At 38.1% G+C, this 15639-nt stretch overlaps 1 protein-coding gene across 1 annotated transcript in view; it reads right to left on the bottom strand.

Moving 5' to 3' along the window:
- The window catches only part of PCCA (propionyl-CoA carboxylase subunit alpha), a gene marked incomplete at its 3' end in the record, with an annotated part of 260224 nt that overhangs the window by 109138 nt on the left and 135447 nt on the right, over positions 1-15639 (bottom strand). The window contains exons 17-18 of the mRNA XM_027880315.1: positions 15048-15158; positions 5864-5966 (exon numbers count right to left, since the gene is read on the bottom strand). Of these exons, the coding sequence (XP_027736116.1) occupies positions 5864-5966; positions 15048-15158 (214 nt within the window). The remainder of the gene's footprint in view (positions 1-5863; positions 5967-15047; positions 15159-15639) is intronic.

The raw sequence follows: 15639 nt of genomic DNA, 5'->3' as shown, positions 1-15639 counted from the left end.
AAGGATAAGACAGTGTTATTTACCTGAATAAAGGATGACTGCATAACTCCAAAGTGAGGGAATGAAAAAAGCCACAAATAGCCTGCACTTAGTCATCCTTGTCAAATGAAAACAAAGTGGCTTATCTCTACACCCACTACAAGGTATTTGTAGGGGAAAGCAAAGTATACATGTTTAGCTGTACTTGCAATAACTGTTCATGTTATTACTGCAGTTCTAGGGAAGACAAAAAAATAAAATTCACATAATGTAATTGGTGTGGTTCAGCAGCATCTGTGGCTGTGCTGAAAGTAAGAACTCTCTCCCTTTCCAAGAGGTCGGTTCAGATTACTCCCGTGAATTTTCTTGACATCATCTTCCTTCTTTTTAAAATTAATGTAACATAACCTTATTTTGTGCTGCTCCAGCAGTGCAGGAGAGCTAGAAAGCTCTCCTACTGGGCAGCTGACCATCCTTCCATATGGGAAAGCCCTAGGCTGGCAAAGAGCTGGCTCTGACCCAGACTCCAGCAGGGTAATAGGTGTAGCCTATGTGAAAAGCAAGCATGCCTGAGAGGTGTGGGGCTCTACTGCTCTCTGAGCAGTTCCCTCACTGCCCTGTAATCACGCAATGGCAAGCCAAACATCAATATAGCTGTACCAAATCAACCTAGGCACAAACCTACAACAATTCATTAAATAAAAAGCTAAATATATTAATTTCTTCTCTTGCAGTTCACCTGTTGTGTTATGTTCACTGCACTGGACCCCTGGATGTTCAGAATTTTAAGACACAAATTTAGCCCAACTATTCCAGAACTTGACAAAAACTTGCTTGTATTTTATCTCTAATTTTTCACTATACACTTCCCTTCCTACGAAAGTATTACTTTATGTCTGGAAATGATCATGGGTTTTAGGTCTCAAAATACTTTTTACATGTTGATAAATACATATTTACAAAACCTCAATAATGCAGCAAAGTATTAAGGCCACTTTGTCTTTTCACAAACTGAGGCCAAATTCAAGTGACTTCTAAGTCCCACAAGAACAGCTAGAAGTTTAACTCTGGACTCCCTAATCCAGTCTTCTATATTAAACACATGAGCAAGAAAAACTTTTAGATTTTATTTTGTTAGCAACATAAAACATTTTCCAATGTGTTACCATCTTTTTGCATGCAGTATCAGGTAATATGGGCATGCAGCCTCACTGTTTTTTTCCAGGTCATAAATGATGAAAGGGTAAAACCCATAGAAAAATTAGGAAAATACACTTAGCAGCCAACACAAGCAACGCATAGGAAGTGCTGTAGGCAATTGGGTTTAGAAGTATAAACATCACATTAGTAGACCCAAGAGATAGCATGATGTAGCCACACCTGGAGAGACACTCTCCTATTCCCTCCCAACCCACTAATGAAAACAAGACTGAAGCCAAAATACGAAGATTCAACTATACAACATCATTTTTGGTCTCAAAGACTAACTACATCAAACAGACGTAAAATAAGCTGGATTCACTTCAGCCAAAATATGTTTCCACTTGAAACAAGATTGAGTTCTGTCTAGAGGACCTTGGGGTTTTACTAGGTGCTGTAAATCTGTTCAGCAGCTGTGGGTGGCACCAGTTTCACAATAAAGTGGACCATGGAGTAAGTAGAAAAAGTCCTAGGTAAAATAACTGAAAGCTGAACAATGAAACAATCATTAATCATTCATAGTTATTTCCTGTGGGAAATATGTGCCCTTATTATCTGGATATCACAATGAAATATTCACATTAGTATGTGGCTCACAAAATACCAAGCACTTTCACTAGCTAATCATCTCTCAAAAATACTTTAAAAGAAAACCCACAACCATAGAGAACTCAAAAAAAATAAACTACCCCACAATCACCGTTTTCTCAAGAAAATGGGTTAAATAACCAACACTTAAATTTAAAAAAAAAAAAAAAAAAAAAAAACAAGCAAACAAACAAAACAAAAAATGTTCTAAATATTTGATTGCATCACGAAAGTAAATGGCTATATTCCTGTAACTCTGAGCATGCACAAATCTCCAAAACTATTCTAGCTAAAGGCTGGCAAATTAGTCCTAGTAGACTGCTGGTAAGGCCAGGGGCACATATATTGCAATGTAGACAGCAGAAACTCACCTGTGGGTGCTCCACTCAAATCATAACACCATTTATTCTAACACAGGAAAGGCAAACCAGCCTTCGGCCTGTTGCCTGCATTAATCAAACACCAGACAACATACTGAAACCAAAAATGTCATTACAGGGGTCAGGCCTGATTGAAACAGGCTGAAAAAAGTTGGGTGCTTGATCCAAAGGTGGCAATACCTTGCTCATGATCAGAGCGTGTTCCAGCAAGAACCTTACAGTTGACGAATCAGTCACCCAGGGGACTGCAAAATACATATTTTCCGGCCACATCCCATCAAATATCATTGATTATAGAGAAGAATCCTCCTCATGAGGCTACTACTACTCTGATTTGTGGCAGAGAGCTAAGGCTCACCTCTGCATTCCTTTTCTGAGCCATCCTCTGCTCACCTCTTCCTCCCTGCTACACACCCCCACTCTTGTAGCTCTTCCAGAATAGTTTCAGAGTAACCTGATTGTGACAGAATGATCCAACATAAGCTACTATTAAACGGTTTCTACACTAATATGGGTCCTTTTAGTAGAACCAGAGTAGAAAGCAAATGCACACAAAATCACACCTGTATACCTGGGGAAGAGGGGGAAAGACAAAGGGAGGAGCAGGTTGCAACAACAATTCCTTAATCTGGTTCAGCTGCATTTCATCTCGTTATAGCCTCAGTAACCCTAAAACTGAAAGCTGAAGCTTCTGTGAAGACTTCCAAGCATGGTACTTTCTGTCTATCTGACTAGAATAGCAACCTTGATCTTGGGCTGAATAAGTCACAGGGGAAAAAGAGAATCCAAAATACCCCTGCAGTTGTGAAAAGAATGAATACTATAAATACGGCTCCCAAAAGGGAAAGAAAAACAAATTAAAATCAAAGATAAGTATATAACTCAAGTTCAGAAGAAAACTTTCTATTTGACAAGTTCAGAGGAAATAATGCATGATTTCAAAATACTACTCTTCAGTAGTTTTTTTGCACAAAAATTGCTAAATTGCTTTCAGTGCATATATTTAAAAAAAAAGAAAAAGCTGTCAGTGTAAATAGTGCCAGAGAGCTGCAATTCTGAACGTGATGATAAATGTATCAAAGTACCAGTCCAAGCCATCAGGAGAATGCTACGATGAACTTTGGAGCATGCAGTCTCTCTAGTCCGCTTACATCCTCCAGCGTGGATTTAAAACTCACACAGACTCCAAATGCCCAATTCTGCCATAGTGAACTGCATCCAAGATTACAACCAGCCTTTTTGATATGTTGCCAGTAGCACAGGTTCCTACTCTGCACTTTTTGTTTACTAATATTTTTCAAACAGATTGCAGTCCTATCAATAAAGATGTGCCTTTTCTCTGGCCACAATCCTGCTCCTTAAAAAGTACCCATATATGGAACACCTTCAAAAACAAGTCAGATGCAGTTTGGGTGCAGACATGGTGAAGGATCCTTGATGATACTGTAGTAACTTGCATGCTCCACAGTCCTCAGTCCCCTCTAGAGGGAGTTCCCTAACTGCTCTAAGGAATGGAAAACTGTCCCAGACACTGCACAGTCCTTGGACCTCATTCTGCCTTTGCTTCTTTGATTTTCCCTCTGAATGAGCTGCATGATTTTTGGAAAAGGATATCATTGTCAGGTTTAGTTTCTTCAGAAGTTACTTACCAGTAAGCTTTTTTGCATTAGCTTGTCCTTACTTGGCCTCAAACAGGCAGCTTTACAGTGATTTAAGCAAGTAGATCTAACAATATATATGGATTCAAACCATGACATATTGAATAAGAACCAAACTCAGTCACCACTTGGAGAAAATTTTAAGGCTCAGCTTCTGAAGGATTCATTCCAGATCTGCATACGCCTCAGACAGAAAAGTCCTCCTTTGAAAACTGAGCTGAACATAAGTTCATCATGGCAAGAGAAAGCAATCTTTCCTGTACTGAAACGATTTGTTAGCTTCACCATTTAAAATCTGAAAAATCAAACTTGAATCTAGTTTTACAGACTTCATGTGGCCAGACTTTGTGGCCTTCTCTGCTCACGGTGGAAGAATAATATGTCATAGAGCTTAGCTGGGACTCCAAAAATGAACTAATTTTTTTCAAAGCAGGAGTGTATTTGTTTCCTTAACACAGCATGAAAACAGAAGAATGACCATGCCTGACTGCTCAATGCAATACTTCATTTACATATCTGATATCTCAGTTAAAATAGTTGTATATTTCTTTTCTATTAAGATACACAGACATCTAGTACTGGAAAAAAGTACTTGCAATAGAAACAAAACATTAAGACTACTCAAACATTTGATTCCTTTTCAGCTAATGAAACATTTTACAGGGCAAAGAAAAAAAAATCTCAGAGCAGGGAAAATCACTATTGAAATCAGCAATTCCTATCCTTACTCCAAGTACAAAGTAAGCCGTTACTTCTCTGTAGCAATACCAGAGTACTTAAATTTCTTATGCTGGCCAGTAAAAACTACAATCAAGGTTCCTCCTCATTTTCCCTGATTCATCTTTTATTTAGGTAACAGTGGCTTCTGAGTGTCTGTTCTTCTCCTTATGCCATTTGCTATAGAGGATATAACTTGTGGAAGGAAATAAAAGGATGCTTTACTTTCCCCTACAGATGCATAAGGCAAGCAATGACCCAGCTCTACATATGCTATATATTACAATGCCGTTATGCTTGCCTTAAGTGTCTCTTTCCTTCTCTTTCTTTGTTAATACCATATGGTATTAATTATCTTTGTGGGTACAAAGAAAATAAAGACTTCTTGAAACCACATTTGATTTATTCCTGACCACTGTAAAATCAGTAATAGAATACACTGTCAAACCACTGGCATGGAATGTGAATAATGTCTATCCTGCCTTCTGACTTCCCTCTCAGACAAACATACATGCAACTATACCACAAAATGTGAGGTGAGGAGAAAGAGTTATGCCAAAGTTAGGATTCACTGTAGTCAACCACTGCTAACACGAACTACCCAAGCAAGCTTCACAAATTCAGTTATTCTAATAAAGGTCTCAAGGAACTGACAATGATGGGCCTGAGGACAATAAAAGTTAGAAACACCCTAGAGGAAAAAAGCATGCCATTCCAAAAAGCCAAAGAAGTGAATCAGTATTTTGACATGGGCTACTGCAATGGCCAGTTAACAGTACTGCCTAGGTTACTAGGAGCTAGAAAATGAGGTAGTGGGGGAACGAGAGCACCAAAAAAACCATACTTAAAGCAAGGTGTTAACTCTTCCAGCATTTACCAGTCAAAGTGTTTTTCCGAATTAGAATCGAAACTATTAAGGTTCTTCACGAAGGTAGCAAATTACTTAAAAATCCACAATATTTTAAAGCTCTGTAGCTGAATATTCATATTACCCCACAGTGCTTAGATTGCTTCAAATGGGCACATGGGAAATTTGTGATGCTCAATTTGTGGTTAGTTACTAATGCAGCAACATTTTGCATTAATGAAACTCCTGATGTGCATTAATTACTGTACTGGCTTGTAACACATTTTTGTGCCTATTAGTTTGCTAATACATAGAATAAAAATAATCATGTATGACTCGTGCGAGTAGGGAAATGTAAGCCACAGCTCATTTGAATTTAGAAAAAACAGACTATATTAAGAAACCATGTAGTTTCTCAACAGTTACTCTTGTGCATGAGAAGATGCCATTAACAAAATGCATCAGCACATCTGAGTTCCTAGAAATGAACTTACCTTGGAGTCCCCAGAAATCGCTGTGATCTCAGTTGTTCAGCCACATACAAAGACGCTGCTGTTGCCAGTAGTTCTCTTCTTTCAAGATCTGTCAACTTGTGTCCTAGTTTTTGGAAAGTAATTTTAAAAAAATGAGATATCACAGACCAACACAGACACAAAAAGTAACAACTACCAGTAAAAACACTGCTCAGTCCTTATACATGAAAGTACGTTTTTTTCCCCTCTAAATTAAGATGAGGCTTAGCATAGCAGATCCTCTGAGTTTCAGAGTTTAAATTGCATGCTTTCATAAAGATCAGCCCAATTGCTAACACTGGTATATCTGTTAAAAACAATGTGACAACTGAAAGAAAAGAAACTGAACGATGCTGCAAGCATCTTGTTTCTGTTACTGACATGCCACTAGTTGACATGTTGTGCCTCATGCTGGTAAAGAATCCATCTGTACATTAGAACTTAAAATAATACAGCATTCTTTCTCAGCACTTTATCTTGCAAAAGCTAAAGATCTTCCAAGCAAAAGGGATAACACAACACTATAAACCCCAAAAATAAATAGGGATAATGCTACTTGTCAGCCCTGTGTCATTTGTGCAATTATGGAGTCAAAGTCATGTTTGACACTTTATAAGCAGAAAAGTGCTTAAAGGAGCCTACAATCTGAAGGCAGGCAACCTAACAAATGTTTGTGCTAAACGGTGCAACCAGGGTGATTGGAAGCAGGTTTTCTCCCAGCCTGGTCTTGTTCCAAGAAAGCGAAGGTCAATTAGAGGTCCAACTGTCCATTCAACAGGCTAAAAGAGCATAGTGACAGAACTCTGTCCTCCCCATCTTAAGGCTAGAAATGATACAACACACATTTGGTATGAAAAGGTGGCAAATAGGAGGCCAAGAATGATGTGAGAGTCCAGAGGAGCATCACCAAGATGATTAGAGGGATGAAGCACCTCCCCTATAAGGAAAGGTTGAGAGAACTGGGATTGTTCAGCCTGGAAATGAGAAGGCTTCAGGGTGACCTAATTGTAGCCTTCCAGTACCTGAACGGTGCCCACCAGAATGATGGAGAGAGACTATTTACAAGAGCATGTAGTGACAGGACAAGGGGAATGGCTTCTAACTGAAACACAGTAGGTTTAGATTAGACATTAGGAAAAAATTCTTTCCTGGGAGGGTGGTAAGGCACTGGAACAGGTTGCCCAGAGAGATGGCTGCCCATCCCTGACAGTGTTCAAGGTCAGGTTGGATCAAGCTTTTAGCAACCTGATCTAGTGAAGGTTCCTACTCTCCTGTCATGGAGAGTAGGAACCAGGTGATCTCTAAGGTCCCTTCAAACCCAAGCCATTCTATGATTCTATGAGAGAGAGCAAAAGGACAAATAAAGTACTCAGTTCAGAAGGCAACGGTAGGAAGTTAAAATTGACATAAAACAGGACAAAAAGTGCAAAGCTGAGTTGTCATGAAAAAAAAGAGGCAAACTTTATATATTTGGAGAGACATTTTGTACAGGTGAAAGCAAAGAGTGTTTCAAAGTCAGAGGGGGGGATTACACAATAAAGTTAACAAAAGATCAAGGCTGAGACTGAAAGACTTAGCTCAACTCAGTTATAATACAGCTCTCAAAAAGTGCTTTATGTGTACATATCACAGCAAATGTCATCATCCATGGCAAGTACAGATATCACATGAAGTGATGAGAGAAGAGCTTCAGAAGGCTGTATGTCCCAGAAGAACTCTGCCCAGGGGGAAACATTTGCTTCCAGTCCTGCAGCAGAGAAATAGTTACACGGATCCCTTCTACATCTCCACTCTACCATCAGCTCAGCACTAAGGCATGTAATGTAAATTCACATTCCCCAGTACTGGTTACTAACAAGTGACAATTTATATTAGTAGCATAAAATAAGACTAATATGAATTTCAAGAAAATCCAAAATGGAGGCTGCTGAAAAGGACTGAAACAGACTTTACAGTAACAAATCCACAATTTCAAAGCAGTATGTCCTCTGCACAGAACCCATCATTTCACTGGGCATATTAAATAGGGACAGGTAAAGAGGCTACTTAGAGTCCACCTCAGCAATGCCACAGTGATGGGAATGCACTCATTTACAGTCCAGCAACAGTACAAAGGAGTTACCGTGGGCAAAAAAAATGTAAATTTAAAAATAACAAAAGCCAGCAAATCAGCATCAATCTCCTTTTAATTTAGTCCATATTAACATATTCTGGCTAAATATTACTGCAACTTCCTTTCCTCAGTGTTTCTTATTTTTTTATCTGCCTTAAAATGGAAACTGTCTTTACTTCAACAAACACATGCAGAAATACAAATGCTGAAAGGTTGAGAAACTGGTTTGAGAAACAACTTGATCTTTCCTTTGCCGGTTACTAGAAAAACTAATTGCGAGGCAAAATCCAAAAAACATTGAACTTTTGTACTATTTGTATATATATACACACACACATATATGTATATAAGCCTTATATAATTATGCAATGCAACAACATGAACTATCTGGATCTGAAATGTGCCAATTCTCCAATTCTTTACACACAGTGAATAAGATCTGAGATCACTTTTTCCAAACATTGAATCTAAAATTGATGATTTGTTTATGTGTCTCAACTAAAGACACATCAGGAACCTGTCCTAAAGCCTTTGCTATTCAGTCCCCCTGCCTATCACTCATGACAAGACCATGTGACTAAAACTGCACGTTCCCACTTGCTCCAACACACACTGTTAGTATCAACTCATATAGAGGAACAACATAAAACTAGAAAGATTCCAATTCAAAGGTTTTATTGCATGACCTTCATCTTTGATGAAATCACTGACTGCTTTTGCGCTTGCTGTGCCACAAAAACTATTTTCTCCCAATATGTTCAACAAAAATCAAACTCCAAACAGTGAACAAAGATCAGTAAGTTGAAACAGGTTAATAACTGATCAAGAGTTACATTCATTTCTTCATTATTACCAACATGAAAAATATTTATCCACTTGGTCTCCATTTGTCACTATTTACATCAGTTGTGCCACAGATGTGGCAAGCAGAAAACCAGTCATGACTGTGGCATCCAGTGTGGAATTTTGGGGAGACAATATAAACTTTTAACAGGAACGTACCAAAATAAGGTTTTGGTCTTTTGCAATAAGGATATAACTCTACCACAGAACATCCTTAGCATAACTTTGGAGGCATACATCAGAAGTTTGATTAAAGGCTGCTTCCCACGGACGGCAATTTACCTTTATTACAAAAGACAGACTGCTATAAGTACCACCTTAGCTCTCTAAACTCCATTTCCATTTCCCTTGCTGTCTGCTCTTGCTCTGCTGCTCAGCAGAATTCTAAACAATTTTGAAGTCAAACTTTCAATTACATTACTACATTCAGAACTACACAGATGTCCCAGATAGTAATACTTTTGTTTCCCTTCAAGTATTATTTTAGTTTCAAAGCCACGCCTTGGGATGTCTTGAGATATAAGTTAGTATTCACCACCAATAAAGATATAACAACACAACCTTTCACACTGACCATACAGATCGATCTGAAAAGTAACAACTTTACTGAAAAGTAACAACAAAAGTAACTACCTCTGGAGCAGTTGTCCAAGTGCCCCCTGGATAGTGAATGAAATAAGTAAGTAGTAAACGTTCCTCAGCTTCCAGTATGGGAAATTCCGCCATTACTCTCTCCTACTCTCATCACTGCAGACTCCTGGGCTACACAGAGATTTCATCTCCACAATAATATGTGGAACTGATAGCTGCCAAATCTCTCTGCTTAACCTGGGATAGACTTCTGCATTATCACTATCACCACTGAGCTAAATTATATAGGGTAAATGCAAAACAGGATTAATGGTTACAAAATCAAGTCACAACTGAAGGAGTGGAAGCACTGTTGCTCATATTATTTAAAACTAGACTGCACATATCTATTACTACTAAATAGCAGAATCCTGGTCAGAAGGAAGACAAGGAAAAAAAGTATTTCTCTCTCATTTCCCTGATGTTATGATTGCTTAAATCAATATTATCCCAGTATCCCCCAAGCTGAGTCAAAAAGGTTCATGCAATTACTTTACATAACCAACTTCAAATTAAATTACATAAAAGGTCATTTTTCACATAACAGTCTTATTTGCATTTTGTCCTAGAAATGTGTTTCCTACTATCAATTACAGGGGAAAAAACAAAACAAAACAAACAAGCCCTGGTTATGTGCCCCAGTCTGTTACTTAATACTTGAAGAGTGACTGTTTTCTGATTGGGAAGAATAAAAATTAAAAGCAAAATGGGTAAGATGGAAAGTGCAATGCATAACTCAGATCCATACCAATGCTGGTAATCTTTAATATCATTCCTAGGTTGTGTTTTGGCTCAAGGTTTTCCCCAATGGATTTTGAATTTGACCATTACAGGTGGCATGTATACCAGGTAAGCTGAGACAGAAAAAGTTGAATATTATTAAGGGTTTAATTTCTTGTGATGTCGAGCAGAGCTTTGTTCCACACAGATGGTCACAGTGAAAGACAGACAATAATGTCTGTGTAAGCAATCTCAAACCATTCAGAATAGTGAAGAAGTACATCTCAGAGATCTCATGATCACTTCTAAGATCGATGCTACAGTATACAGAAACAAAACCTCTACTATTTTGCATTACAATGGAATTAGTGACACATTAAGAAATTGTTTTTTTGGTCTCACCTACCAGAAAGAAGTCAAATAAACTGTTAAGTCAACTTCTTTACAATCCAGTAGCTTCATAAAATGAAGACAAAGATTAGATTCTAATGAAGAGAAAATGCATAGAATGAACAGCAACAATCCTCCCTCTTCTAACAGAAACACAGACAGGGAAAGCTGCATTTCAGCCCCTCCAAGTAACAGCAAAAGTCTCCAGACTTAAAAGTCATATTTGCAGTCCTAATTCATCTAAATAGTGCTTTTGCTCATAAGAGAATCATGGAATGACTGAGGTTGAAGGGATCTTAGGAGGCCTTTAGTTTATTCACTGTGTGTCCCCCTTCCCACCAAGCAATCTCAACACCAAATTCAGAGCAGGTTGCTCAGAGGTTTGTGTAGTCAGGTCTTGAAAATCTCCAATTTATGACCACTGACTCTTGCTGTGCTACTCATTGAAGAGCATGGCTTCATATTCCTGGGAACATCCTCTGAGATCCTAGAAGGCTGTCATTAGTTCCACCCTAAGCTTTCTTGTTTCCAGGCAAAACAAGACTGGTTGTACCAGATGCTCCTTACAGGTTGTCTGTTCCAGTCCAGTACCACCCTTGCGGCTCTCCACTAGACTTACTTTTGTTTGCTTGTTTGTTTATTGCCATCTTTCTTACAACATGAAGGAGTTAAAACTGTACAGAGTACTCTAGAGGTGGTTTAGTTAAGTGCTGAGTTGAGCAAAGTAATCATTTCCTCCTATGACAATGTATCTAAAAGCCTTCCCTCATACACAGTCTCTGGAAGTAATACAGCATTTCAGGAGAGAGTTGCTTCCTCTTTATTCCTTTCAGTATAGGAAATATAACGGATTAACCTAAAGGATGGTCCATCAGAATTTCTGTTCTCCCTCTCCACCTGAGTGCAGTAAACATGCTAGAAGAGGGGAAGTAAACAATTCTCTGGTTTTGAGGTTGTGTTGTTTTTTTTTTTTACTTTGCTATATGACAGTCTCTTGGAAAACACCTCATTTTCATTTGTACATGATGCATCTCCCAAAGAGACTGACCACATATTTGAGATATTATTTAATAACCAGAAGGAGTGGAACATAAAAAAAAAAAAAATCTCAATATTAAAAGAGATATCCAGGCAAATATTAACTCTGAAACAGGCTGAATTAAATAATCTGATGAACAGGGTACTAAACTAAGGATCCTTGAGTTTAATCTTTTCTTTGTCAGACACCTCTTGGATCTTTGTGAAAACAGAGATACTTTCTGTGCCCATAAAATAGGGATAATAGACAGTATAGTTCCTTTCTCACCAGGAAGGTTTGGAAGTACAGTCTTCCCAGGTTGTTTGGAAGCTGTAAAGGGATGCATCTTACTCCCGCGTGGTTGGTAAACATTTCTTTCCATAAGTGAAGTGCTTGGAGGCCACTCTAAGACAGATGTATTTGTGTCACCTGACCTACTCAGTGTTGCTGCACCCACCCTCAGATCTGCACTCCTCCCAAAAGAGGCATGTGTGCTCAGAGCAATAATCTGCTACAGTTAACTCACTGCCAGCCAGCGCTCTGGCCATCCACCCTCACAGAGACAACAAAAGGGGATGACAGCAGCTGCTTTCCCACACTAATCATACTTTGCATAAGGTTCGTTTCCACACAGCTATTATTTTACAATAACTTGCAATAAAAACAAACTGGTTTTGTTAATGACTGTTTACTTAAGGAAGAAAGTTAAACTCTAATCATGAAAATTCCTAAACATTCCCATTCTAGATGTAATTTGAAGTGGGCATCGCAGGTTAATGGAAAAGCAGCCAAGATACTTCTAATAACTCATTTTAGTAAAAGTCTTCTATTAAAGGATTTATAATGGAACCCTTGAAAATGAGACTGGAAAACAAAGCATTTCTTGTTTTACTCTTAAGACTAAAGTTAGTATTTATATTTGAAGAAAAATGCACATAAGAAATGGGCCAGTACTTCATGCAGTCACCAGAGAGAACACAGCTGACATTCATTACTTATCAATGTAGACCAACAGTGGCAGTTGTACAGTTTACAAAAGAAACACACAGAATTGCACTCAAGCATTAATACACCACACATCTCTACTGAAATTGTTTTATTTCTTAAGTTGTCCAAATTTAAAACACTTCTGGTATAAATTCCTACTGTTAACAGCAGCACACATTTCCAAATCTACATTGGTTATGCATCGCTCTAATTTTTCAGATTATTCCAGATCTTTTTCTACAGCTATCATCTTTTATAAACAATATTAATACATATGAAGCTACTTAAATTTTCAAATCCTCCTACCAAAGTTTACCCTGGGTACTTATAAACTTAGTTGAAGTGACTAGAGAACTTAAATGCAAAGTTAATTTTTGCCTTTGCTTCCGTTGCTGAGCCTCTACCCTGCACCCTTGCTTGCCTTCAGCAGTTCCCACTTGGGTCTGTGGATTTGTAGAAATATTATTTAGTAGGTACTTAAAAAATATCCTTGAATTCAACTCACCATTTTTTTTTAAAGCCAGAAGTCTCCAGTGCAAACTACATAATTAAAAGAGCTATCAATTACTTTGGTGAGCTTTGAACCAGTACTCATGACTAAGTACTCCCGATTTGAAATACAATGCAATACATGCATTTTTCAATCATTAAGAAGGCTAAGGTATGCTTGATGTTTGATATGCGAAAGGAGATGATGGAGACTTTTCAAACAGCAGGAACAAAGTCGAGTCATTTCACACGTGCTATCCTTAAGTTTCTACTCTTAACTGTCGTAATATCTCTTCTTGTGTCTCCTGGTGTCTACAGCAAAAGCACATCTTTAAGAATCTGTTAATACAATTCTACTGTTTGGTTTATGTTTTTATTGTTCCTAGTTGAGTCTCAGGTGAGGCCCCCTCATAGCACAGTATGGACCTATCTGACACCTTGCATCCTTGCCTTTGTCCTCTATTCCCCTGTCCCCATTCCTAGCACACCTCTGACTTTGCACATTCACCAAAGTTCACCAGATTCACTCACAAGATAAATCAACCCAAGAAGTCACAAAAAAACTACCCCAACAAAAGCAGCAACAGTAAAAAAAGATGCGGTTTAGAGAACTGAATCTGCTCAGGAAAAGGACTGAAGAGTCCCAGAATATGAGATTCTGTACTGAAGTGTCAGGGAAGGGAGAGAAACCAGCTATAGCAGCACTGTGCCTTCAGAGCAGGTGATGAGAATACCCTTGAGTCTATGCTGGATGGAAGCCAGCTGAGTTACCCCAAGATTAGTTAAGTACACCTTAGCAAAGGAACTTTTCAGCTTGAACCATCGCAAGCTTACTGCCTCTCAAGGTGACTAAGGCATGGTCTCAGTCAGGAGCCAATAACAAGCTGGACACATTAATCCCACGTGTAAGACTGTATTACACACAGAGTTGCCAATTACATCATGATATAAAGTACTTCTGGTGCAAAGATTAGTCATCCACGAACTCACAGTCCTGAGGTAAGAAAAATCTGTTCTGCTTCTTAATGAGACTAGAATTTGGCGAGGTGCCAGTCATGTCCAGTGACTGCCAATCTGGCAGTGCAGTCTCCAAAGTGGGATGAGGGTTCTGCCACATTGGATTAATGACGAATGGACGAAAAAGAATCTCTGGGGGATTCATAAAGGATGCATGAATGATGAACTATAAACATTGTCTTTTTTTTTTTTTTTTTTTAAATAAGGAAGGTGTTCTGCATGATGAATGCCAGTAGAGATGAGATACCCGTATGGAAGGACTGAGTCTCTGACCATACAGGTCAAGAAAGCATCTAGAGCAGAGTGGCTAAGAGAGACGACAACCTTTTAAAATTTGATCCTTGTGAAAGGTAGCTAGTCTATTTGTTTTCTTATTTTTATATGAACTGTTGTTAAACATTTTTGAAACTGAGTAGTTTGTGTTTATGTTAACTAGTGTACAAGTTAATAATTTCAAGGTGATGCCCATTACTGTGTGTAATGAGTAATAAGACCAGATTACTGAAATACTCTGATAAAATGCCAGATCCTCCAGACAATGCTATAGTGAAAACAAAAGATGCCAAAAGGCAATTCTGAAGTAGCAACAGTGCTGAGTAAAAAGAAACTTTACCTGACTACAGTTAACAGTAGAAGCACTGTCTGTAATGAAGCACAACAGCGTGGCAGAATTGAATTTACATTTATTTTACATATTTCTTTTCATGTACAAATTGGTTTTCCTCACTTTGGGTGTATTTCACTTACTAGGAGTATGTATTTGGCCTTCTTGAAAATAAAAACATTATTTCAGCTATGTTATGTGTTATTTAAAAACTCTAATTGTGTGTATGCACAGATACATTTGAGGAAAAAGTAAAGACTGATTTGGGAACATCATCAGTCTAAAAATATAAAGGAACAATAATCAGAAACAACACTGCTCAAGAAAAAAAGAAACATTTCCAAATAGAACAAACCTTTGAAACCATCAGGATAGACTTCAGGAAGGAATTTAGTGCTGATGTCTCCTTGAACAAAGCGTGGGTGGATGATAACTTCTCGCAGTAAAGAAATATTGTGAGCCACACCTGAAAACAAAAAGCAAAGCAATACAAAATCAGATAAAAATTATCACAAGTTACATTAGGAAACAATTTATAAAAATATGAACTCTTATTCTGGAATAAATACTTGTTCACAACTTTGATACCATAGTACTGATGTAATCAATATAGATTTACCAGTTTTGTTTCACTCCTGCCTCAAGACACCTTCTCTTAAACACTCAGTTTAATCAAAGTAAACAATCTAAATTTTCACCTCATGAAGCCTAAGTCAAACACCTAGTTAAATCAAGGACACCAAGCACAACCAAGAGACTTTTAGCTCAGTTCCAGAAGATATAGGCAAGACCAGAGCCATCTGTTTGAAACAACGGATTAGCCACGACAGTAAACATTAACCCAATTCCAATGACCCCCGTACGGAAGATATGCACCATACTACACCCCGATCACAATAATGAAATACAGTAAAAAGTTTTACCACTTAACATATAATTTTACAACA

Source organism: Empidonax traillii, unplaced genomic scaffold (assembly GCF_003031625.1).
Source record: "Empidonax traillii isolate 1590-97213 ecotype Southwest subspecies unplaced genomic scaffold, ASM303162v1 scaffold68:size1967880, whole genome shotgun sequence".
In the NCBI taxonomy this organism is placed as follows: Eukaryota; Metazoa; Chordata; class Aves; order Passeriformes; family Tyrannidae; genus Empidonax; species Empidonax traillii.
Note: the sequence above shows the minus strand (reverse complement) of the source record. Positions and strands in the feature narration are given on the sequence as shown.